This window comes from Paroedura picta, chromosome 2 (assembly GCF_049243985.1).
Source record: "Paroedura picta isolate Pp20150507F chromosome 2, Ppicta_v3.0, whole genome shotgun sequence".
Classification (NCBI taxonomy): Eukaryota; Metazoa; Chordata; class Lepidosauria; order Squamata; family Gekkonidae; genus Paroedura; species Paroedura picta.
This window is the reverse complement of record NC_135370.1, coordinates 89,904,315-89,931,181: the sequence shown is the minus strand read 5'-3', so window position 1 is coordinate 89,931,181 and position 26,867 is coordinate 89,904,315. Positions and strand designations below refer to the sequence as shown.

At 47.3% G+C, this 26,867-nt stretch overlaps 1 protein-coding gene across 1 annotated transcript; it reads left to right on the top strand.

Moving 5' to 3' along the window:
* Positions 1–11,774: 11,774 nt before the first annotated feature.
* Positions 11,775–14,487, top strand: CDKN1C (cyclin dependent kinase inhibitor 1C). The gene is made up of 3 exons (XM_077321534.1): positions 11,775–12,618; positions 13,135–13,261; positions 13,758–14,487. The coding sequence occupies exons 1-2, from the start codon at positions 12,015–12,017 to the stop codon at positions 13,254–13,256; spliced, it is 726 nt and encodes a 241-aa protein (XP_077177649.1). The 5' UTR covers positions 11,775–12,014; the 3' UTR covers positions 13,257–13,261; positions 13,758–14,487.
* The last annotated feature ends 12,380 nt before the right edge of the window (positions 14,488–26,867 follow it).

Genomic DNA, 26,867 nt, shown 5'->3' with positions numbered 1-26,867 from the left:
ATGACAACCAACTGAAGCACTATATATGAGATTATAAAATGGTAGATAAAATCAACATAGGTTTATAAAATGCACTAGCTGTTTTGAGATTATATGATCTTTTAAATACTACAAGTCTAAAGACTAGGTCTATCCTGACTCAGATTAGCTCCTTGTCCCTGTTAAAATTCTTGTTCCTATAACATACTGGAACATTTTGAATGCCACTGTACCATGTCAAAATCAATGGCAGTAAAGTTACAGTGACTTCAGCAAGTGAAACATCAGATCAAAACATTCATCTCCCCATGTCACAAAATCAATCTGCCCAGTCAATGGTTCTTTCTAGGACTAGTATTCTGTAACAGTATGAACAGTGATAAAAGGGCAGTAAATTGGAAGGGTTGGTAATTGTATGTCTATTTATGTAAAGAATTGGTCTTGATAGGCTTTGATGTTGGGCTTATCAAATGACTCATAAGAAATCTAACTAAAACACAGTTTTGTGTCTTAATAATAAATATGGTATGGTATAAATCCACATTGGAACAGAGGGTCTGCTACAAGAGTCATACATAAGACCCAGGGGCTGTATCAAACCTAAGGTACTTGTGTGGCCAAAGATGCAATCCATAACCAGCACCTGCCCATCCTCAATCAGCCTGACTGCTACCACCAGACCAGTCACTTGTGCAGGACATAACAGCCACCGCAACAGGGCACTGCTGTCTCTTTCTGAACAGGTGCACCCACAGGGCTCTTGCTTCCTTCCCTTTCACACAGAAGCACTTGCTTAAGATAGGTGCACTTGTTTCATCTGCTTTTTTGTCCCAAACTAGCAACTGGTATGGTGGTGGCAGCTAGACTGGGCCTGCCCCAGTTATTTCTGATGGGGGAGGAAGCTGAAGTTGCCTTGAGGATACAGCAGCAATGGGGTAATTAAGACAAGGAGAGAGATTCAGATCATCACCTCCCAGTGAGTATTGTGGGTTCTCACTTGCGTGTGTATAATTCTCACTTCTGTATGCTTCCTTTGGGCTTTCTGTTCCCCACCCATCTGTACCACTCCCATCAGCCACTTTGTCCATCTGTTGCAGGTGCAGTCGGGGTCCATAAACACAGAGTCAGTTCTTTAGATTTCCTCCAGTTAAAAGATGGGCTATCAAGTTTCAGAGCTGTCTTCAAGGGGAGGCCCATGCAAGGGATGTTACAATAGTCAAGTATTGAGGCTATAGGAGCATGGATCATTGTAGTCAAACTAGATGAGCCTAGAAAGAAACACTATGCCTGGGGCAGGTGCTTTTTAATACCAACATAACAAAAATCAAGTCCTTCATCCAATGAGAGGCTAACTCCATTGGCCTTTCCGACCAGCATACCACTTTATCATCTGGATTCAGCTTATGCTCCTTGTGTCACTTGATTATAGCAACCGGACAATGGCTAAGGACTGGGCCAGTGCTTCTGGAGGCTTCTCTACAGAAATAAAGAGCTGGACATCAGAAGTATAGTAATGATATCCAGCCCCCAAATGCCGTATGATCTCAGTGGCTTAATTAAGATATTAAAAAGCATTGTTGAAAGAAGAGATCCCAAGCTATGATTTCCATATCCCCAATATACCCCCCCCCCGGCAACGGTTGGGTAAAACCCATAGCAGCACTGGACTCTTCACTCAAAAACCTGATTTCAGATTATTCAGTAAAATAGAGTGGCTCACTATCAACAGCCACAGATGATGAACCAACAGGAATATACTGCCCCGTCCATGCACGTCGGACATATTTATTGTGCATAGGGTTAGCATTAAACCACAGTATCGTTAGACCACAGTAGCCTAATGGGGTCTCTGGGTTTGCAGGAAGAAGGCCTCTTTGTCAGATGCTGAGGCAGTCAGCAGTGAGGACTGTAGGGCTTCTTCCCTGTGGCTTCTGACTGGGCACTGTAGAAAATAGGATGGGGCTAGATAGACTATTGAACTGATACAGCAAGCTACTGTCATCTGTTTCACTATATATTTCTGGTAAGGCCTAGGAGGAGGACCATGTCTCATGGCTTAAGTGTCACAGCAATTAACACCCACTCAGGGCAGCTGTCCCGCCCCTGAGTGCCTCCTCTTCCAACTGGCTAGCCTCTCTGTCCAGTGGCCAGCCAATTGCATTCCGTCCCCCATCCAACAACCCCTTCCTCCTTCCACTTCCCTCTGAGACTACAGATCCCTGCTGCATGAGAGCTGTTCCTGCCAGTGAGTTCCCTTCCTGGGGGGCTCCAGCCTGCAGCCTTTCCAGGTCCTGGGGGGAGGGAAAGGCCATCTGCAGAGTTCTTCCACCACCTCCTCCAATCTAGCACCCCTTGTATTCCTGAATGCAATGGCTTTGTCCCTAGTGTTCTTATGATCTGGTGCAGCAAACCCTAAAGCCAGGCTAAAAACTTTATTGAAAGTTTTAGAGCAGTTGTGTCATCTCAAAATATCTGAAGCTGTTTCACCATCCCCTGCTCAATTATTTTATCGCAAAAAGGACTATAGTTGGTCAAGTCCCTGCAGGAAGGGATTCTTCATCCAAGATTTCATAATAGACTGTTTCTGAGATTTAGGAAGTATAATTCTGGCAAGTGGAGCAGTTATTTTTAAAATCAAGACAGGCAGGGATTTAAATTACAGGTGATGGCCTACAACTGACCCAATGATCCTGCCCACATTGCTCAGGGCAACCAAGCTAAATTTAAGCACCTGAACCTGACCAGATACTCCTGATACTTTTGTGGCACAGTGTCCATTCCATTATTGATCTGGGATTCTGGCACACTGTAATTATATGAGACTAATAACCCTAGGGATTATCATCCATATTGGGCCACATTTTTATCAACTCAATTATACAAAGGCAGAATTGTTATTTTCTCTCTAACTTTCTATTCTGCTGCATTTTAACTTATCAGCCTCAGTGTGAGGCCTAGAGTTCTCCTTATCTCCATACTACAAAGATCAGTTCCCCTTGAAGTAAACAGCAGCTTCAGTGGGCAGACGGTAGGGCAGTGTTTCCCAGCCTGTGGGTCAGGACCCAAGAGTGGGTTGCAAAGCCTCTGAGGAGTTCCTGTTGGCTGCAGTAAGGGGTTTAAACTACAGGGAGAACAATATCAGCTTGATATCAGAAAATTTTTCACAGTCAGAATAGTTCAGCAGTGGGATCAGCTGTTTGCTCCCCCTCACTGACAGTTTTCAAGCAGCGGCTGAACAGATACTTATCCTGGATGCTTTAGGCTGATCCTGCATTGAGAAGGGGGTTGGACTAGAAGGCCTGTAGGGCCCCTTCCAACTCTATGTCTTTCAGTGTTATGTTTCTACTAGAGGGGAAGCCCATTCCACTGAGGAATACAATGAGTGCTAGGCCGCTGGGGAGGTGGCTGGGAGGCAGAGGTGGGCCACTGTGTCTGCGTGGGGCTGAAAAGTGGCTGCCCCGCTCCTCAGCCCACAAGGAAGCAGGTGGGCAGCCAGAGCCCTCCCTGCCACCTGCCCACCCGACCACTTCCCTGTGGACTGAGGGGCAGCATGGCTGTGCTGGCCACGAACACAGATGCTTCCCAGACCCACGCAGATACAGTGGCCCACGACAGCCTCTCAGCCCAGAGGGAGGTGGGCTTGCGAGCAGGTTGCAGGGAGCGGTCTGGTGGCCTCAGCCACGTGCTGGACCAGGAGAAAGAAGAAGAGTTGGTTCTTATATGCCACTTTGCTCTACCAAAAGGAGTCTCAAAGCAGCTTACAATAGCCTTCCCTTTCCTCTCCCCACCACAGACACACTGTGAGGTGGGTGAGGCTGAGAGAGCCCTGATATTACTGCTTGGTCAGAACAGCTTATCTGTGCTGTGGCAAGATCAGTGCTGTGGCAAGCCCAGGAACACCCAGCTGGATGCATGTGGGAGAGGAGCGAGGAATCAAAGCCAGCTCACCAGATTAAAAGTTGGAACTCCTAACCACTACACCTGCACGTGGCTGGGAAGCGCCTGTGTCTCTGCTGGCATGGCAGCACCAGCCTTCACCCCATGGGGAGGCAGCTGGGAAGGCAGCAGGGAGGGGTCTGGCAGCCCCAGCCCCACAGTGGACTGGGAGGCCGTGGGAAATACCCCGCCCGGCCCATGCAGCTGCTCTGAGAGCGCAGTTTGGAGGCAGGCTCTGACCATGTGGAGGAAGACAACGAAGCAGCAGGGAGGCTTCGGGTGAGGTATTGGCGGGGCCTTCCCTTCCCCCTCACAGGTGGTCATAAGGCCTTGGCCAACCATCATCCCAGGCCCTACCTCCCAGCTTCTGCTCAATGGCTGGCCTACCCTGTGGAGGCTGGCCAATAGAGTGGGCCGGTGCTTCTTCCTTATGGAAGAAATCAGAGGGGGAGGCAGCCATGGGTGGGACAGCTACCTGACTGGATCCTCTTTTTATGGATGGCCAATCAGGTAGGCGTTGAGTTTAAGGTGACCAGGCGTCTTGAATCTGACAGGACTATCACACTTTTATTCCATATGTCCCGCATCCTGCCAGGGTCTTCAGAGGTCCTGTGATGGCTTTCTCAGTGGAACAGGCGTTTCGGTACAACTCTGCAGCTGGAGCCAGAACACCTCGAGTTGGAGGTGGGACGAGGTGCGTGCGCACCCTGGTGGCCAGGAGGGAAGGAGATGCTGGCCAGCCAGCTGGCATTGGAGTCCTAGGACTCCGGTGAGCCCAGTCGGAGGGAGGGAGGGCCACCGCTGCCACCACCTCCCCTGCTGCCCCCACCCCAGCCCCAGTTGGAGGGAGGGAGGGCTGCCACTGCCCCTGCCGCCTCCCCCGCCCCACCCCCGCTCCCTGCCCCTGGTGTCCCGCTTTCCCCCCCCTCAACATTTGGTCACCTTAGTTGAGTTGGTCACAAAACTCCTCCCACAACTCAGTCACATTTTATTATATATTATATTATGATATGATAAAGTAAGTCACCGCCCATCCCTCCCTAATGGCTACTCCTACCTTTTAAATTGTTCTTCCTCCTTGCTGGCTTCTCACATTATTGCCTTCTTCATTTGAGGCAATAATGTGGGGGAAAGCTATCCAAGAAACTTGTAACTTTCTATTAGTAACTGGGTAGAGTGGAGAAAAGGCTGGAGAATGAGTAGGAGCTGTTCAGCCCAATGGGGGAAACAAGAAGAGATCTAGACATGGGCTCTGTCCTGTGTTTCTCCCTCCATAGTCCAACCTCTTGGTCAAAGGCTAGAAATTTAACCTCCATTTACAAAGACTGTACACTTTAAAATGCTACTTATTTGAGGACCGCCCCACCCTTTGTGCAATGTTCCCTGGGTTTTTCAAAAACATCTGGTTGGCCACTGTTGAAAATGGAACGCTGGGCTTGATTGGCACCAAGATCAAAGTTCACCCACGGAGCCAAAAAATCTCAGACTGATCCCAGTTGGGTCAACATACTAAATAAATTTGGACGTGTAGGTTGCCATACTAAAAATGTTGGGAACCATTGCTCTGTGAAATCACATCCCTGATGTGGTTCCTCCCACCCCAAGTTCCCCCTCCCCAGACAAGTCCACAAATCTGCAGTCTCTCAAGCTGGGGCTGGCAATCCTAGCAGTAGAGTGCATTCTTGTGTTGCTGGTACACTTTGCACAGAGGCCACTTGGCTCAGTACTGATGCCTTATGCAAGACGTCTGTTCATCATCTACCTCCTCCTGCTCTGCCGCCAGTTTGTATGAGGAAGGAATGGGTGAGTCAGTGAACACTGCTGTGTGGCTGAGCTGAGTGGCCTTGCAGCTTCGGCTTGAAGCACAGCAAGCGCTGCTCAGCTTGGCCTGCTCCAGGGCCATTATCACTTCCCAGTCCATCCCTGACACCAGCACAGGGCCAGCAGGTCTTACCGCTGGCAGATCCCCAAGCTATGGCAGCGTAGGGCTCTTTCTGTGTTCTTATGTCCTAAAGCCTTTTCAAGACAGAGCTTAGAACTGGGTTCTTACTCAGCTGACATCCCTAAACCAACATTAAATGCAAGTATTGAGGGGGGAGGGCAGTGAGAGCCAGCCTGGTGTAGCAGTTAAGAGCAGTGGCCTATAATTTGGAAAGCTGAAATGGATTCCCCACTCCTCCTCTACATGCATCCAGCAGGGTGCCCTTGGGCCAGTCACAGTTCTCTCAGAGCTCTCTCAGCCCCACCTAATTCACCCGATGTCTGTTGTGGGAGAGGAAGGGAAGCTGCTTTGAGGCTCCGTTAGTAAAAAGTGGGGTAAAAACAGGTCTTCTATATTATAAGCTTTTATTTTGATCATCGTCTTGTTCATACCTCACAGAACTACCGCAAGGCAATAATAACACAGAACAAAAAGGCACTTTGTCTTTAAAGAAACAGTGTTTCATTATCTGGAACAAACACTAATGGAAAGACACATCAATTATTTAGAATAACAGTTATCCAAGGCCAAATTAGACATAGTACTTAAACATGAGACTGCTGCCAAAAACCAGCAACCATATGTCTTGTTTTCTTCTCTCCCTCATAAGAACTTAAGAGGAGCCCTGCTGGATCACGTCAGTGGTCCATTTAGTCCAGCATCCTATCTCACACAATGGCCAACTGGTCTCTCTGGAGGGCAAGCAGAGCATAGAGGCCAAGGCTTTCCCCTCTCCCTGGCACTGGTATTCAGAGATCTACTGCCTGTGAACTTGGAGGTTCCCTTTAGTCAGCAGACACTGATAGACCTAGCCCACATGGATCTGTCCTTCAAAGCTGTCTCTGTCTGTGTCCATCACTACATCCTCTGGCAGCAGAGTGCACATTTTAATCCTTCACAGTGTAAAGACTATCCAGTAGAACCTTTTTGTGTCCTGACATCACATAACTGTCTCAAGAGATGGGTAACCTCTGTACAATGGCGTGGCAGGAGCCAAATGCTCTGCTGCCATTTATTGATAGCAGTTGAGCCATTCACTTCAGTTATCAGCATTATTACCCAATGTGGGCAGCCCAGGTAAACCCAGTCCCATCAGATTGCTTAAGCCTGAACCAAAAATGTATTTTACAAGTTTAATATGGGGGTCAAATAGACCTCAAAGTAAAGTATATCATGGAAAGAAAAATGGTTGTCATTTTTGGAATTATTGTAATTATTGGAATATGCAAGATCTGTAGTATGCATGATTCAAAGGGTTATGAAGAATATCCTACAGGGGACATTGGAGATGTCTATTGAGCATAGTTAGAACAGGAACTTCCCAACGTTTTTCAAATTATCTCCTCCAGTGCCCTGATTGGCTCAAGAGGAGACTTCCTGCTCCTTTGAGCACACTTCCTCCCTGCTTGCCTCCAGAACAGGCTGAATGAATAACAGAACACTTAGACAGTTAGGCCTCTCTCTCCCCTCTTTCTTTACAAAGTTGTTTCTCTTCAGTGATAATAATAATTAAAAAAAAAAATATGTATAGTCCGCCCTTCCCTTAGGGCTCAGGGTAGGTAAAAGCATTTTAAAAAACAGCAGAATATTATCATACTTTTAATATTAAAAACGTAATGGATCCCTTGTAGTAGGATGGTCGATATCGATTGAATACTCGGGCGGAATTTGGCTGGTGTTTTGAACAGATTAAATGCGCCATCAGGTTTCATGGAAATTAATGTGAAGTCAAGACCTACAGGTAGTTCATTCATTGGTTTTTTCCATGCCAGAAAACCATGTTCCATGTTCCATGTTCACAGAAAAATCCCCTGTTATGAGCATCAGTGCATGTTTACAGTGTGCCACAGGGTCAGGAGCAAAATCATTAGGGAACAGGGATGCTCGAGCACTTGTTGATTGGCTCACAGGGTGTTTACTGACTGCAGTCAAGAAGCTGTATGGTCAAAAGGCTGGTCAGCTGTCAGGAACAGTGCAAGCTTACTTTTTGTATATTGAAGCGCTACAGTGCAGCCTAGTGCCACTGACAGCATTCCATGCATGCTCATTCTCTTGCAGCCTGATGGGAGTCATAGTTTCCCTCTCCCCCATATGCCCATTCTTACTGCTTGGCAGCCAATTGGCATATACTATATTTTAAAAAGGTTTTACCATTTGGTGTTAATTTAAGCCTGTGCTATCATCATCATACGCTTAGTTTTGCACAACCTTATGGGACCTGCAGGACCTTCTATATCAGGGTAGGCAGGCATGGGGATTTTCCGCACCCTAGTCAAAGCACTTTGCCAGCCCACCCCCCAGCGACAGGGAAGATGCCACCCACCAGCCTCCTCACCACATTTCAGGGAAGCTGCCACCACCTTTTTTCTCTTTCCTGTCCTGCAAAGAAGCTGACTTCATCTTTCTCCTTGCCCAAGATGTTATCTGTTCCCGGATGCAGGAATGTATGTCTATGGGACAGAGTCCCTGCCATGGACCAAGGCAAGCTACAAAATGAACAAAGCTCAGCTTGTAGGGCTTATCCTTTATTGGTTAATCATTACCGAACTTTGGAAAGAAAATGACTTCTGCCTGCTTTTCTCAGAGAGGTAGTTTTTAGCGGATAGCAGTGTATCATGATCATGTATGCTCTGAAGTCCGATTGGCTTCAGCCCCAGAATTTCTTTTGTAGACTAGATCTGATAGGTTGTTAAATCAAAGGAATTAATATTTCATCAGCTGTTTTCACTTGACGATCTGGTTGGATGACTGACCTTTCTTCATTCTGCCCCATCAAAAACCCTTCCAACAGAGGTTTACATCTTGCCTAATGAGGTGCATTGTCAATGCCAATGAACCATGATACCCTTTTTATGAACTGTTCACTGAACAGCATCGTTCTGGGCTGTAGAGGCCATCTTGCAAATGGCCATATGGTGTCCTGTTAGGAGTTTCATTTCAATGAGAAAAACCCAGGAACAATCTGATACCAACATTGTCATGACATTTGCCCCAAACACTACTTTAATTCAAGCTGATTTAAGAATTTAAACTGCTCCATAGAACTTGTTAGCGCCTTCAGTAATCTGAAATAACTTTTATTAGTCAAACTCCCTTGGCTCTTCTTGGGAAAGGTTTTCTGACAATGAAGGGATGTTTAAGAGAAGAATCCTATCAAAGAATTAGGTGGCAGTAGCAAATCTATTGCGGAATGTACTTTGAAGGTAAGAGATGGCTTCAAAGATGTATTTGATCAGATGCATTTAAGACTCCTTCATCAGATGCATCCCTCCTCTTCTTTAATACCAAATTTCAGTCTGTCCTCTGAAAAAAACTGTCTGTGATTGTCATGAAGGGCCATAGCTCTCCGGAGCATTCAAGAGTCTCCCTGGAGTTTTTCTAATAAACTCACAGGCTACCAAAACAAACAAAAAACAAATCAAACTCAATAGGATATTCCTTTGTAGGTGGGCTTTGTGATTGGGTGTGTGTGTGTGAGTGATTATTTATTATAGAACATAAACTACAAGTTGTAAGTGGCTGTACTTTGGAAACTGTGTTTACTACAATACAAGCAATAACAGTCTATGTAGGAAAAGTTCTAGAGCCACTTTTCTCTGACTTCTATCAAAAATATAAACGGGGTACATAAATTACAATAGTTTTACACGCTTTTACTCAGCCTGATAGAGAGTTGGGGGCGGGGGGGTTGCACACTGTTGTGCTGTTTTGTTTGGTCTTCTTTCATCAAAACCTAGCTTATAAATTGCCTCTAAATTATGCTGATATAGCTATACTGCCCCATGTTACCATAACCTCCAGCTGTACTACTGTAACATGCTGTACAAGGGCCTGCCTTTGCAGAAGCTTCTGTGGGTACGAAACAGAACAGTAATGCTCCTGTCTGGGATGAGATGCTCATAATTCAAGACTTATCTGTTTCCCCTTTCCATTCAAAGTGCTGGTGTTAATTATTACCTTTGAAGCCTTCATACTTACCAAAGTATATCTTCCATTCTCCTATGTGCCAGCCACAGTCTTCGAACCAGCTTCTCTTCATGCTGCCCTTCTTTACTGGGGCAGACTGGCCAGTAGAGCCACCAGGGCTTTTCCTAGTGAGCTGATTTCGTCCCAGCTCAGTGACAGAAGGACTATGCCTGGCTCATCTGAGCTCCATATGGTCCACTGAAAGAGGCACCCACCTGGATGGGCAGGCAGGCAGGCTACCTGTTTCTCCCTCCTTCCTTTCCAGAGGCGCTTTCCCTCCCAGTCTACCCTTGCCCCTTTGGGACTGTCCATATCGGCACAACTACATCATGATCCCCCCCCCAACCTTCATTCTCAATGTGTCAAGACAGTTTTATTTCTGAGAGTATCTAGTGGATGGTTGATTTTCAGCAGATTTGACTGTGTTCATTCTTATGTTTAAAAAAAAATTCTGCATTTTCTAAAATTCTCCATGCTTTTAATTTGTAGTTTGTGCATTTGGATTTGCTAATTGGAGTGGTATCTTTTTATTTTGTGCCCTTTCAACTTGGTTGCTACACTGCTTGAGTCACAGAGAATAAGGAAAGAATCTCTCAAATAAGTCTACCCGCCTAACATGGCTTTGGGGTTTTTTTTGGGAGGAGGTAGGGGGAGTTCCTGTGGCCCAGCAAGTCTACCTGCATCATTTGCCTGCCGTTTAGGGAGTCAGCTCCTGCCTGTGGAAACTCAGGCAACAGTTCTGGGTTGAGGCCATTTCATTCACTAACGGTTCAGTTCCATCGGCCGCTGTCTGCGAATCATTGTAATGCTGCTAACTGTTGCCTGAATCCACAACTGTTGTGGTGTAATCACCCCTGTGACTACAGATTGTACCAATCCCCTGCTTCCCAATTTTGGTGTAAAGTGAGGACTTTGGTGCCAACCAACTCCACACACATTAAACTGGCAACTTGCCCCGGGGAAGTGCTTAGATGGTTCCTGGCTTGTCCAGGAGGCTCACTGGTGAGTGTAATTGTTGCAGGGCGGTGAGCCTGATGGGGTGGACCATCAAAGAAAACCCCAGGGTGGCCAAGGGGCTCAGAACGCCTCCGACTTCATTGCAGAGCCACAAAAGGCTCCACTACCAGCGCCCACCCCACGGACGGAAAGGCTTGCAATGACCTGCTAAAAGCTAATGCACGAGCCAGTTAATCCTGGGCAACTCAGTATAACCAGACTGCAGCCTCCTTTGTATTCTGTGGGTTTCTTTTAATGGAAGGGGGAGGGCGGGGATACTGCGGTTTCCGTGCTTGTCTCCGCTGAAATTCAACACCTCTCCAGTAAGTTATCCGGTTGCTCTGCCGTTGCTGAACAAGCTCGTCCTCGATCTTTTCGCCATCTTTTGCAATCCGTTTTCTCCTCTCCGGCAGAGATCTTCCGTTCGCATGCACTCCCATCCCAGTCCCCCCTCGACACAAAGCTCTTCGCAGTTTGATTTTTTTCCAGCTGTCCAAAGGTTTGGCGGAAAAGTTATTGAATGAGGGGGGGGGGAATCCAGTCACTCCGCGCTGAAAGGGGCTCTTCCAAACGCTAAAAAGGCAACGTCGATTACAAGAAGAAGAATGCGACGGCGGCGCAGCAGCAGCAGCAGCCTCCCGAGCACAAACAAAGGGAGCGAAGAGCTCTACGTGGGCCGGGTGTCGGGTTACTCAACCATCTCTTTAAATCGCCTGATCGCCGCCGCCTCCCTTCCCCTCCCCTCCCCCGAAACGCAGCCCGAGACGGACAAGCCGCGCGAGCCAATGGCAACGGAGATGGCGCTTTTGGCGCCGGGACACCTTTCGCAGTTAGGCCAATGAGAAGCCGGCGGAGGTGGAACGACGCCCTGGGTAGAATGGAGCGTCTACCAATGGCAGGCGTGTTATTGCGGAGAAATAGTATTATGCTAATCGATGTTTTGCTCGAGCTCACTCGGTGAGGGCTTTAAAAAGGGAGGCAGCCGTCGGCCGCGGGTTAGACGCAGCGAGTGAACAAGAGGGGTGCCGCGGGCGGATCGGGGGCGCAGGCAGGTTGCTCTCCGCGAACCCCCGCGCTGGTCTGTGGCGCCGAGATTTGGGCTGCCGACGGCGCCCGGTGCGGCTGCTCTTCTTGCCCTTCGCCGTCGACCGGCACCATGTCCAACGTGCACCTCTCCAGCGCCTCGGCTTTGGAGCGCCTGGCGGCTCGCCGGACTTTCCCCCTGCACGCTCGCACCGGCGTCTGCCGGAACCTCTTTGGCCCCGTGGATCACGACGAGCTCGACCGGGAGCTGAAGAGCAAGTTGCGGGAGATCTGCGAGGACAGCCAGATGCGCTGGGACTACAATTTCCAGACCGAGGCGCCGCTGCCTGGCCCGGGCCGGCTGCAGTGGGAGGAGGTGGAGGGCGGCTCCGTGCCCGCCTTCTACCGGGAGACCCTGCAGGTCGGGAGGTGCCGCTTCCCGGTGCTGGTGGTCCGAGCCAAGCCGCCGCCGCCGGCCAGCGCCGCCGCGCCCGCTGCGCCACAGCCCAGAGACTCGCCCCCGGAGCTGCCGCTTTCTTCCGCTTCGGACGCCCCGGCCAGCCCGCAGGGCAAGCCCGCTGCCTTGGCCAGCGCCATGGCGGGGGCCGAAGAGCGCCTCAAGCAGGAGAACCGGGCCGCTCAACGGAACCTTTTCTCAGGGATTATACTCAAGCCTGTCCCGTGCAGGGCCACGGCTCTGAAAAGGGCATCGCCCACCAGCGTAGCTCACATCGCAGGTAAGCCCCGGAGCCGCCCTGCTGCGCTTGCACGGGGGGGGGAGGGAGGGAGAGGAGGGGGCTCTACTCCCCAGCCCCTCTCGGGGCCCGTGGGGCTTGCTTCCCTCCCTCCCCCCCGCCCATGGGTGCCCTGGAAGGGGCTCGCTGGGCTCCCGACGGCGCGGGCGCCGATTGAGCTTCCCTGGGGCTGGGCTGGGCAGGGCAGGAAAATGCTTACGCAGCACATCGAGCTCTGCGGGCGAGCCCTCGGCGGCTGCCTCTCCGGCGACGTAAACAAACGCGGCTCGCTGTCGCTGTCCCGGCTGGCCGGTAGGGGGAGCGCGGAGGCAGGGCTGGCCGGCGGCCGCGGTGGGAGAAGCCAAGCAGGGCGGGGCTCCTGGTGCGCGGCTCGGTTGTTTTTCTCCCGGACTGGCCCTCGGGGGGGTGTGTTCCTCCCCCCCCCCCCCCCCGAGTCTCGGCTCCAGCCATTTCTAACGGATCCCCTCCCCCGTCTTTCTCCTTGGATTTGCTCCGTAGAGTTCTTCGCCAAGCGGAAAAGAGTCGTAGACTCGAAAGCGGCCGGGGATCATCCCAGCGCACTGCCCGCCTCTGTCTCTGCTGTCCCCTCGGAGCAGACGCCCCGGAAAAGGCTCCGATGAACGAGGTGAGAGACGGGACGAGCGCTTCACAATCGCCTGCAAATCTGGATGCGCAAAGGAGGGGATGGGGGGAGCGGAGAGATGGGCCGAAGAGTCTCGCTGGGCTGGCGCTGAGTTCAGAGCTGGGATCTTGAATGCAGCTGGGAGGGGGGGGGGAGAGACCCGAGGCCAATTGTCAAGCCGGCAGGACTGGGATTGCGGTAAGAAAGGGACTGGCAAGAGAAGCACCAGAACTTGGTTCTTGATGCCGATGCTTAAAGTTGTCCATTCCCACCCTTCTACCAGTGTAGATCCAGTGTAGCTTCCCAGTGGTCAGTTATTGTGTGGTGTGGCAGGCAGGCCCATTCCGCACCCTGTGGCTTTTGCTGACTCATCAGCTGGTTCTGGAGGTTGTCTGTGTCTTGCGGTGTTCCTTTGTACTAGCCAGCGCCTGGAGCTGCAGCCTCCGCCCGAGAGGGCTCTCCTTCAAACTGACAATGTGCCGTCCATCTTCTCTTTCAGATTTTGCACTACGGCACAGAAGCGCCGTTTCCTTGGTCCTTGGAACCCTAGAGCTTCAGAGGCCTTCCTCTGCCCACATTCAAGGGACTGGCAGAAGAGACCAGGGTCGGGAAGAAGAGCTGCCTGTCTTTTGTTTTCCCTCTTCGCCCACTCTCCGCCCCAGAAGGAACTGCTTGTACTTCTATGTAGCAAAGTGGCTCTGACGGCAAGCCACCTGACGGAGCAGTGTTAATTTACAACTGTGCAATTTATTATTTTTTTATATAAAATGTATTATGCCTAATGTGAGTACACTGGCCTGAAGTGTAAAAAAGCTTTAAAGTCATTTATATAAAAATGTTTAATCTCTGCTGATTTCTCAGTGCAAAAAAATGTATATTTGTAAAAAAGCAAACAACTTAAGAGTTATACTAACTTATATTTTCTATTTATGTCAAAAAGGCGGATAACCTCGGTTGACACCCAGTAGTCTGTTATTTGTGTGTGGGGTTGTTTTTTTTCTTATTTGGTTAAGCCAAAGGGCACTATATTTGCTTTTTTGTTATTTACAAAAATGTAAATTTATTTTTATAGTGGGTTTTTTTGCATTCACAAAATGTAGCTATGAATCAAAATTTCTTTAGTTATTACTTGAAAATAAATCTGATACAATGGTTCCTGAGCCAGTCTGTACCACTGCCATTGCAAACTCATGCCACAATGTTAAAATAAAAAGGAATCTAATTTCAAACTATTGCTTTGGTGGTGTTGCTTTGATACTTTCCCTCTGTGCTTGGTGGCTTGCTTAAAACAATCAAAACACTTACTGTGTTGATAGTCCTTGGCTTGGAGGGCCCTGGAAGGGCCATTGCATAGCAGTATCAAAGCGCTTGTTAAGACTTGAGGGATAGAATATTCCATACACACAAACTGGCAGGTGCAGGAAATGTAAGAATTCCTGATGATTCACGTGACAAGGTGTGTAACCCCAAAGGTAAAGGTGTTAACTTCCGGTGGAATCCAGGTCATAAACACTATGTTTGGAGAAGTCCCATTGATGTAATCACCTCTTTGGTGTGGTTACTATGATTCATTGCTTGAACTCAGCAAAGCTGCTCATATTTCATAGTTAGCTGTAAAGAGACTTGCATTTCTTCAGCCAGGGGCAACCAGGGGACTGCTCTGCCCTAACTTTCCAGCTGGTTTTTAGCTTTATTTCTGCAGGAATGCAGTAGGTGAAGCTTGTATGTTGAGAAATCTTAGGTATATTAAGGAAAGGCTGGCTGAAAGCTGGTACCTCTAATACCTTAATATTGCACACACCTTTTTGAAGGGAAGGGTTGATCTCAGTAGCACTGACTTCAAGATTAGTGTCCTTGAGATTTAGGGTATGGACTTTTTGCCTTTGCCTGTCAAAGGCACAGCAGGGCCTCTGTTAACTTTTGTTTCCTTAGAATCTCAGGAATCCTGCAAAAAGAGACATTAGGATAGTGAAACTGGGGGCATAATGATAGCTGTGAGCACTTGCCCACTATCCCAAACCTGGAAATGTAATTTAGATGCAAGGATGGCTGGAATCACCATTCAGAAATGCTTTTTTCTTTTATCAGCCACCTTAAAAGCAAAAGAAATTGTGCATCATCCTGGGGGTGAAAAAGAGAAATCCTCTGGCATCTTAAAGATGAACAGATTTATTGTAGAGTAAGCCTTCCTGGGCTGCAGCCTGCTTCATCGGAGGAGCTGAATGCAGTGTCAGTGGTTAGTGTCTTTGAAAAGCAAAGGGGCACTACGGGAATAGAAGGCCTTCTCCCTAATCTCTATATTCATTTCTTTTTATATGGAGATTCACTTTTTTCTGCTGACCTAATACCCTACTCCTGACCCTTTATTTGAAAGCAAGTCTCATTGATTTCAGTGGAACTGGCTTTAAGTAAATGTGGTGATGATTGTATACTATCTGGGGGAACGTGCTCATTAACACCGTGCTTGTGCTGAATGGAACCTTTCTCCATACTTTTGCACTCTGTCTCTTGACCAACCTTTGTGTGTTTTGTAGCAATTTGCAAATGACAGCTTCTTGTGGCAAATAATGCGGGCAACTCAGTTGTCGTGAGGGGTGGGGAGCGTCTGGGAACAGAGGGGTTATGTGAATCTACCCTAAGACTCCTTGAAATGAGGGCTGTTGTGTGCAATAAGCACTTATGCATCCTATTGATTTCAATGGGAGACAGTTTAGCATATGCTTCTCTCTCTCCCTCGGTTAAATCAGTGGGACCAAAAAGTACTTAACTTTAACTGGATTGTACCCTTTGTTTCTAAGTTTTATCCGTAATACATTTTGTATGTACAATTACTTGCAAACAATGCGTTCATGTGACAAGCACCTGCATTCAACTTTGTGTATCGTACAGTTCCATGTGCCAGCAAGTTTTCATTGGATACAGCTCTGCTCTGCATTGAAGTCTGTGTAATATGTGAAGGATCCTTCTTTGTGATTTAATTTCCAAGAAAGCTGTTTACTATTGGCAAGAAGAAATAGCAAGGTTGATTGCTTTTGTCTATAGAAAGATGATCATAGACTTGCACTTTGGATTTATCACAGAAGTATCCCACAAGGTGTGATCCTGCTACCATTAACAAGAGGATCCCTGCTAATCATATATTATAATACATAGTATGAAAAAGAACCATTTGGACTCTTATTGGACTCCTATTTCAATGAGAAGTGGTTTGGAGGAATTTAAGGATCATGGTGTCACACTGCCATATTTCAAAAGCAGAAAGACAAAAGCAATGTTTATGAAACATGGCACTACAGGTTCTCTTCTTGCCTTATATTTGATTGTTCCATTAGCCTTCTTTTGAAGAGTAACAAGATACTGACTTTATGGCCTGTGTTCCCCTCTGTGGCACATACATGCCCGCCTTGCAGAGAAGGCCTGATTGGACCTACCTTCTCAAGCAGGCATCTCCAGTTCCACTGACGTGTGCCATACTTTGGTACACCCCTCACACACCACTGCAAGGATTTGAACGGGCCAATTCAATCTCCTAGTGACCCGTTATTTACGGATCATTGGCATGATAAACTATAGTGGCTCTTCTGCTGTGTCAATGCGCTCAGGGAGCCCTTAATCCTCAGCACAATAGCCGAGAGCCATTCTGGTCTTGTCCACAATAGTTTATATCTTTACAAAATATTGCATCTCTGGTGCATGTTTCTAAAGGTCTCTGAAGAATTACCTCTCTGAGGCACAGCCTTACATCTTCCAGCACTTCAAAAAATTTGGCCTTTAATAAAATATGCCTTATCTTTCTTCTACACCCCTCGTGTATGCAGTTAAAAGCTATGGTCCTAAACTACTTACTTGGAAATCAGCTCCAGTGAAATTAATGGAACTTTCATTCACTTCCAAGTTACGGTATGTAAAATACTTCAAAGTAAGACAAATTGATCTCAGTGGAACTTCACTTTCAAGTTTAAAGGTGCAATGAAAATGTGTACTGATACCAATGGAATGTTCAGCCTAAATTTAATAATCCTTACTAAAATATCAGCATATTCCTGCTAATATTAAGTACTTTTAAGTCATGTGGATTTCAACTGGAAGGAGGTATTAAGCATCTGTTTTACTTTTCCATTATTGCAACTTAAAAGTGCATAAGTTTGGCTGAGTTATGCTGATTTTAATTTATTCATTGATTTCACTGGAGCACTTCCAACGAACAAACTTTAGGGCTGCAGTCCTATAAGAACTTTTGTGGACTTAATTAGACACATTTCATTGTCTTTGGATTACTCCCAAGGTTAGGATCAGAGTGTAATATTGTTTAGAAACAGACACTTGGAAAATAAAAGGCAGGTGCTGATTATCGAAACTAGGTGAAATGAATTAGAGTTGCTTTGGAGTAGGTCCATGTTTGGGATATCAGTTTTATTCCTGTTTAGTTTTCAGTAAATGCACCCAGGAGTACCTGAATGAAGCTGCAGCTAAATGGAAAACTGTCAAATTGATTACTGTAAAATATGAACAGTCCCAGATAAATTAGTATTCAGAAGGTGTGCTGAACAGTACACAATCATGGGATACTTGTTCAGGGCAATGTATACTAAGGTGAAAATTCAAATGGATGTTTGGTCTTCCAAAAAACTGTGCATTAAACAGCGAATGTTTAATAAGCGGGGCAAATTATTTTTGCATTAACAACCTCACGACGTCATACACTTAAAAAAACATATTACCAATATTTGTGCAAGGAAGCCTAGTACAACCAGGCACAGACTGTACAGTCATACTCGATGGTTCGACGCGACCCTAAGCACGTTTTCTCACTCCGCACCGATGTCCTTCAATAGGATGTATTCACAGAGAAGCAATCCATTCCGCACACAGCTGGGGCAGATCCCGTTGAGCTCCGCGGGACACCGGCAAGGCAACAGGCAGCGCGAGAGTCCCCCGCATTGTTCAGCCCGTCGAAGCTGGGATCCAGTTGCAAAGTGGGGAATCTGGGAGCGGACGTCGCCTGCAAACACTCTGCCAGTCTCTCTCTCTCAAGCCAACGGGGGGAAGAAGTGAGGAGCGAACTCGGCGCGGGGATGGCGGGCTGCGCTGGCCTCACGGGCCGCTCATCTACTCCTAAGTGGCGCAGTCGTGGCCCTGCTGACTCCTCCCCCGCGGCTCCTCGCTTTGTCTTTCCCTCCCGCCCCGTGGAAATGTCTCCCCAGGGTCCCCGGCTCGGCTACACTCCCGGAGCGACTGGCCCGCGTCGGCCCAGCAGCGCAAGGCGGCCAGCACTGGCCGGGGACTTCTCGACCAGGCGCTCTGCTCTCGGGACGGGGCGGCAGCTCAGGCATTCCTTAGCGAAGGCAACCGGGCAGTAGCGTGACCCCAGCGCCGCCCTCGCCCGCTCAGGGAGTGCGGGGGAAATTACAGCGAAGCCACCTGGAGCCGGAAGCCCTCCTCGGCCGGCCTCCGGCGACTTAGAGCACCGGGGAGTGCCCCGATCCTTGCCACGGGCCGTAGAAGGAGACCAGCAACCCCTCCCCCCGCCCCGCTTTCGGCCAAGCTGGCTGTTTGCGGTTTCCAAAGACAAGAGCTGAGGATCGGAGGGGAGCGGTTCAGTGAGGAGATCGGGGGTGAAAAACAAAAGCCGGCAGGACGTAGGATCCGGCTTTGCCCGCGCTCTGCGGCGGAGAAGAGCTCTGCCTCGCTCGCGCCGCCTCACCAGGGCTTGCCTTTGCTCGGAGCCGCCGCAAAAAGATCCTGCGGCAGGCTCGGCTGTTGCTTTGCAGGGATGTCCGCGAGGCCCTCGGAGGAGCTGCCGTGGAAAGCGCGGGCAGCCGCGCCAGGCCTTTGACGCCGTCATAAGGGAAGGGCGCCCCTGGCTTTGAGACGAAGGAGCCCAGCGCTGTACCGCTTTTCAGAAGCAAGCGCAGCACTGATTTCAAACAAATCCCTTTCCCGAGCCTCTCTCCCCTCCGTCTGCGTCCAGCCCCCGGATTAGGGTTATGAAATGCGCCTCCTCGGCATAAAAGTAACATTGATTACCGCCAAACTGTATGATCGCTTAATCAGAGAGCTCGATGATTTCATACGTCTGTCCAGGCCGCGGATTCGAGGCGATTTTCTCTTTTGAAAAGAAGAAAGAAAAGAAGGGGGGGATAGCTCCCCTTTTTTCTTATTAAAAGCCAACAATGCATGGAGGGAGGCAGCTGGATCCTCCAGGATTTACGGCTTTTCTTTTGCTTTCAGGCAAGCAGGTGTCTTTGGGACTTCCATTGTCTCAGCCCCCACCCCACCCCCGACAGCTAATAATAGGAGCTTCTGAAATGAAAGATCCATAGGCCCGTCCCTCAAATACTTCAGATGGGCCGGCCTAGGTTGTAGCCCTTCCCTAAGGTGCAAGAAGCCACCCTCCGGCAGTTAGTTCAAAGCATCCTATTTATCTGTGCACAAAGAGCTTGGTAAGCTGCAAGGCCACTAACCTTGAATCTTGGGCGCTCCAATAACAGTTGCTTCCTGTGCACTTCATCCTACTTACATTTGTTACCTCTCTCCTTCTGTCAATGTAGGCCAGCCTTTTTCAACCTTTTGATGGTGGAGGAGCCCCTGAGGTAAATTTTCAAGCTTCAAGGACCCCTGGAAGTGATGTCAGCTGGCCACACTTCCCTGTCAAGCCCCCAGGAAGTGACAGGTTACACAGTGAGGTCACCACCTGCACCCTTCGCCCTCCTTTTGCTCCCCCTCACCTTTACTACTACCACTGCGTCTCTGCCTCATGTTGGCTTGAAATAATGGCTGGAGCAAAGAAGAGAGTCCAGCCCCCCCCCCCCATACCACAATAGAACCAAGTTAATGGACAGGAGGCTTCATTTTATCCTCCATTGAAGTCCCTTGTAGATATGGACATGCTCCAACTTCCTTTTCTGTCCATGGTTGGAGTGGAAGCCACTTGAAGCAGCCTATTGCATACAAAAGCTACATGCCTCAGTAAACCAGCAGAGTCTTTCAAGATGATGAATATATATTTAGCAATGTGCAGGTTTGGATCCAGACCAGCATCTAGGAGGCCAGATGGGACCGGGGGAACCTGTGGGTTTACACCCCAATTGTAGACTACAGAGACCAGTTCCCATGGAGACAACGGATGCTTTGGAGGGTAGTCTGTATGGCACTGGACCCCACGCTCCCTCCCCAAATCTCTAGTTGTTTTCCATCCTGGATCTGGAAACACGCGACCTCTACCCCCTCCTCCCTGCCAGTGGCAACCCTACCAGCACCAGTAGCATAAAATCCTGTTCTCAGTGTAAGAAATGGTCAGTTAGGGGTGGAGGGTGGGATATTCAATTGCAAATAAAAATGCCAAGCAGTGGGCAGCAGGACATACATATGTATGGTAGTCCAATAAATGTCACAGACGGCCAGTGATTCATAATGCTCTTATTATGAATAGTTTCTTTCAGAAGGTAGAAATTGTAATGTAGTAGCAAGTTCAGAAAATGCATTGCTTTTGTACGCCGGGAATTCAGTACGCATTATTTAGCTGTCCTGATGTTTGAATGGACATGTGGACTTCTGGGTGCCCATGACAGTTACTGCAGCCTGATGCACCCAGCATTCTTTGTCTCAGATGCATCATGGGGAGGGGATTCACTTTCCCACTGACCAAATATTGTGGTGTGAGTGCTGAACAAATAAACACTATATCTTTGCAAGGGGAGAGAAGACCCTGTAATCAGTGAACAGCAGTGGTGGATTTATTGCTCTCTAAGCAATCCATCAGAAAGGCTCTATGGGTCTCTTGAGATGCTCCAGCCCTTTTTGCTGTTACAGATTCAGGACTGACAAGATATGGAAGTTCACTGGGGCTTTTTCATGAGTTTGCATCTTTATTGAATCATCTCTGGAAGGCTATTCAACTCTGCAGCCATCTCTCAGCCCAGTTTCGCCCCTCTTTTGTTTGATAGTGCACTCTGAATTGGCATCGTGTGTAGGACTTGTTATCATGCACATGCATTCTGGGGTGTGTATATTTCCAGGGGAAACCAAATATACCCTTGGGAGAAGTAGAAAAGGTCTTCCCAGTTGCCCTGTTCTTAGAGAGGAGAGGAGAATAATCAACTTTCCCTCTGCTGAATATCTTTGGGAAGGTGTGCCACTCTCCCTCCTCGACTTTGACTGGCTACACCCTGCATGGCACTGCTGCCTTATTCCCAACACAAAGCACACTGCCCCTATTCTTCTGGCCTTTGTAGCCATATGGCAAATCCATGTAGACACAGCCAACATCCATTTATTCAGGCACATAATGTCCCGCAACAGGGAACAATTGGAACTTTGTTTGCTTCTATTATTGATGCGAAAGGGAGAGGGAGGGAGAGAGTGAGAGAGAAATCATTTAACTATAAGAGATATCCAGCTAATTATGAGCCATATGTGCCTTTAGTGTCAAAGCAATCCTATGAAGTTCATTTTAAACCTAGACTACTTTATTAGGTGCAGAAGACAGATGTCCCCCAATAGTACACGCATGAAAGAAAACCCATATAGTAGAGGTCTTGCAATATTTAACCAGGGCTTCTCCATTTGTCAGGGGAATTTAAAGTGCTATTTTTCACCAGGATATAGGGAAGAGGGATGTGTATAAACTAAATAGGTTTAGAATCTTTGTATTTGCGGAAAGACAGAATTTCTCTTTAAAACCTAGATACGTTTCAGCATCAAATACTTTCTTCAGGATTCACATGGCAATAAAAAATTGGCATTGACTATTATAATATCAACATTTTAAGCGAATAAAACCCAGGAATCCTATTTGTGTATGCTCATTCTTTTAAACACAGATGTTGCAATTTTCCATTTAAACCGTTTCCATCATCTTCAGCAGCCAGAAAGTGAATTTAGAAGGTGGAAATCCCTCCTTCATTGGAATGGCCAGAGTGTCCTTAAGTGATAATCCTCTGCTACTTTCCCAAAGGGTTAGGCACACTGCAAGGAAATTAACAGAAAGCTCATTAGGAGAAAATCTTCATTGGTTTTTCTACTGATGTGGCTACCAGACAGTTCTCTTCCCAGTTGCTCAAATGCACAGCAGACCTTGTCCTACTCAGAGAATATCTGTGTCTAGTAATGCTTATTCCTGCATGCAATTCAACCTCATTGAGGTTTTTGTTACTTTATCAAGTATCTTTCTTTGATTAGTCAAACACACACTAATGTATCTCAATACAGTCAATATTTCAAGAATAGCTTATGAAGATAACTGCCGTCTTGTTATGATTATCCTCTTTTATTTTTTTAAAATCATTCACATTGCATGAATTAAGAGATGAATGCAGTTGTATTTTTAACATTGTTCCCCCTTTTGCAAAGGGCAGCACCTATTAAAGTCATGTTAAAATCTCATGCTTTAATTTGAGAAGATGTAATCAATGGTTAATTATACTAGTTTGCCCATTATTCAATCAATGTTTTTGGTTATTTGCATTACATCAGAATTAGTCATTTCACAGAGAGATTTGGGGTGAGGGGAAAGGCAAATTTTGTGCCATCTGTCCCTTGTTAACATTAATCTGCCTTTAAATTAATCCATCATTTGTATAGGGAATTAATGATCAGGAAATAAAAACAATTGTGTGGTAATGGTTTTTCCCCTCCCCAAAAACCCCATCCTGGATATTTGACTATTGGATTCAAGAATCAGAAACTGAACATTTGTAAAGGATCTGAGTTCATTGCAAGTATATCATGATCTTCTTTCTTTGGGAAACAGACAGCAGGCTATGTATGCCACTTAATCAAATGCCTAGGCAAAGAACCCATCTGGCGCCCCTTTGGAAACTGAATTGATTATGGGGAGGAATTAGATATAGCGGAACACCCTTGCCAATATATACAGAACTAATCAGCTTACTGCAGCTGGGCTGGGCAGCCTCTGCTGAAAGAAAGGGAAACCGTTTTGTTTCAGTATACAGCTGTCTTTCCTCAGGCCTGATACGCCAAAGCCAGCCCTATAAAAAACCTTCTCTTTCCCCTCAGAATTTAAATGAAAATACAGAAAGGATAATTACCTGGTTCTGACAAGAGTCACACTTCCCTCAGACTAATGCAATAATACTGGTGTATGAGGAGGAAGAGCAATGGTCTCAGAATAAAGTTTGAGTCCAATGGCACATTTCAGATCAACATAGTTTAATTCTGGGTACAAGATTTGCTAGTTTTACAGGTGTCACTGGACTCAAGATTTGTTTTATCATTTCAGACCAACCTGCCTGAGAATAATTCGTGATAATATCGATCATTAGTAAGGGTAATTTATATTAGAGATAATATCAATCGTTCACTGTCTGAAAAAATTGTAACTGGGTAACTAGTGATTCTACTGCTGTGTGCACCATCATGTGTGAAAGCTGCACTGGAACAACAAGAAAGCAGAGTTGCCAATGGTGTGTGTGTGTGTGTGTGTGGGTGGGGGAAGTATTGTCCTGTTAAGAGAGGGCTGAGGGAGATGCCTGTGGTCAGATCGCAGTAGTTCTTACTGGAAAAGTCAGCAGCAGCACTGTCTGTACCTCATGCTGTTTTATCACATACAAATACATGCACATTTTGCTCTTCATTAGTCAAAGAGAAACATATTGTGCCATGACTCTGGGAACAATCTGTTATCAGATGTTAACTAGATGTGACACAGGATTCCTCATATTTTAAAGAAAAGTTTAAAATAACCCTGGGGAGAGAGGAGACAAATAGTGTTGGAATGGAGATGTTCAGACTTTCTCTCTGTGCCATGTTTCTGATCTAAAATGCTCCCTGCCAAATGCTGCTGTCTTGTACAGGAAGACATATATCTACCTGTACTTACATTCCATTCACTCCATTAGGAGCAAGGCAGAATAAATCATGTGCAAGACTGCAACTTTCTTTCCTTTGGATAGGGTTTTCGTTTGTGTTTTCAAATAATAATGGATGAGCTCTCATAAGTGCTAAAATCAGAAGATCAAATAGTTTCCTTTAACTTGTTATAGAATATTCTCACGTCTGATATTTCAAGGTCTCTATTTCAAGGTCTCTATTTTCAAGCTCGTGAATCAATTTCGGACAAACTCTCCTTTTTAAAAAAGTCCTCTTATTGTTCTCCTAACCTTTTTCTATGAGCCTCTTGTGGCGCAGAGTGGTAAGGCAGCTGCCTGAAAGCTTTGCTCATGAGGTTGGGAGTTCGATCCCAGCAGCCGGCTCAAGGTTGACTCAGCCTTCCATCCTTCCGAGGTCGGTAAAATGAGTACCCAGCTTGCTGCTGGGGGGTAAACGGTCATGACTGGGGAAGGCACTGGCAAACCACCCCATATTGAGTCTGCCATGAAAACGCTAGAGGGCGTCACCCCAAGGGTCAGATATGACTCGGTGCTTGCACAGGGGATACCTTTACCTTTACCTTTAACCTTTTTCTCCACCCCACCCTCCATTCCAATAATTTCTTTTGGCAATTCACCCACAATTAGGGATGGTCACAAACTGGCTCACTCACTAAAGTTCATGATGAATTTTGATTGGTTAGTGGTTCGCAAACAAGTCCATGGCAGGTCAACTGGTGATTCCTCAATAGATGCATTTCCAGAAGGACTGTCTCCGCTAAGTCAAAATGTTTACCAAACTTCAAAGCAACGTGGAATGGTGGTAAATTTTCCAGCCTTGGAAACACCAATAGGGCTCTCCAAAGCTTAACAGGCACAACTGGCTGCTAATAACAGAGTGTCCATTCTGCTCTATGGGATCAGAATGCTATATATACTGTTAGTTCAGCTCTCCGCTGTTGTGCTAGCAGTTAGAGACACATTCATTCATTCCTAATTGTGAATATCTCTCCTCAGTGGGAGAATATCTCTCTACTCATGCTAAGCAGAGGGGATTAGCTACTGGGTGCCTCAGCTGAGGATTCACATTTATACCCTCCCACCCTTCCTGATTGTGAACACTTCTTTGTGCATGAAGGTACTCTGACAGCAGTGATTCAGAGCATGTGTATGTGTGTGGGGGAGCATCCTCCCTTCTACTTCTGAACTCTCTGTTGCTGCTCCCACCTTGAGTACACCCTCCATGGCCCCTCCCAGCCCAGCACCAGAAAGCAGCTGTGGCTCCCCCCTTGGGGCCCCATTTTGGAAACATTTCCTCACCCTTCCCAGTGTCCCCTTTTGTGGCAGAGTGTCCCTTTTGTGAAACTCATGACTAGAGGGGTGCAAAGCTCCAACCCTTGTTCTCTTCCATCCTTGGAAGGCACCTGCAAAAGGTGCATCCAACTATGTTGTCGCTGGAAGGAAGAGTGGCGATCAGTGGGAAGAAGTAATGTCATCTCTTCCAGGAGCTCAGCATCAGCTCCAAGAACTGGCTGAACCTTTCCCAAATGATGCATATCTTCAAGCTCTTTCAGGACACCACCAAAGTGCTCTGCACCCTATTGGCTGCCTAGGGCAATTCATCGTCTTATTTGAGGGATGTACTAGGAGCTGAACTCCACACTGGAGCTTGGCCCCAAGGAGATGGCTGTTCTCCCATGAGTTAGGGCCTTGGCAGAGAAGTTTCAGGTAGACATCATCACCATTTGAGGCTGTATCATCTCTACAAGGAAGCTGGCCACTGGATAGGAGGAAGCATTACTCTCTAGAATACAGATATCATGCATTGGAAGAATAAACTCAGCAAAGAAGTGCAGAAGCTACAGGCCAGCAGATGTGGTCAGAAGGAACAGCAGATGGAAGAAGTTGGGGAAAAGGAGGAGGAAAAGGAGGAGAAGGTACATCTCAACACCTCTGATTCAAAGAGACAAGCCAGGGAGAAGCCCAACTAATAGTGGTCAGTTATGAACTAGAAAGTCAGCAGTGGCAGGCATGCCAGGTATGTGATGGTGAAAGATTCTACAGAGATGATGGTACCTTGTTGAGGCCCTTGAACTCACCAATGCTGATCCCTTACAGGACTGGTCACACAAGGCTGTCACCTGCTGAGCAAACCCCTGGATACCCACTTTTACCTTCAAAAGAATCTGTCTCACACGCACCTATTTAATGGAATAACTTCTCACAAAATCACAAGATGTCATAGTCCCATTGTATACTGCACTGGTCAGACCACACCTGGAGTACTGTGTGCAGTTCTGTAGGCCTTACTTCAAGGACATAGATAAAATTAAAAGGGTACAGAGGAGAGCGACGAGGATGATCTGGGGCCAAGGGACCAAGCCCTATGAAGGTAGGTTGAGGGACTTGGGAATGTTCAGCCTGGAGAAAAGGAGGTTGAGAGGGGACATGATAGCCCTCTTTAAGTATTTGAACGGCTGTCACTTGGAGGAGGGCAGGATGCTGTTCCCATTGGCTGCAGAGGAAAGGACATGCAGTAATGGGTTTAAACTACAAGTACAACGATATAGGCTAGATATCAGGAAAAAAATTTCCACAGTCAGAGTAGTTCAACAGTGGAATAGGCTGCCTAAGGAGGTGGTGAGCTCCCCCTCACTGGCAGTCTTCAAGCAAAGGTTGGATACACACTTCATGGATGCTTTAGGATACTTTGGGCTGATCCTGCATTGAGCAGGGAGCTGGACTAGATGGCCTGTATGGCCCCTTCCAACTCTATGATT

Bases quoted from the DNA above. Each gene is read 5' to 3' on its own strand.
- CDKN1C (XM_077321534.1), top strand. From the start codon at position 12,015: ATGTCCAACGTGCACCTCTCCAGCGCCTCGGCTTTGGAGCGCCTGGCG. The intron at 12,619-13,134 runs GTAAGCCCCGGA...TTTGCTCCGTAG, and splicing joins CAGCGTAGCTCACATCGCAG to AGTTCTTCGCCAAGCGGAAA.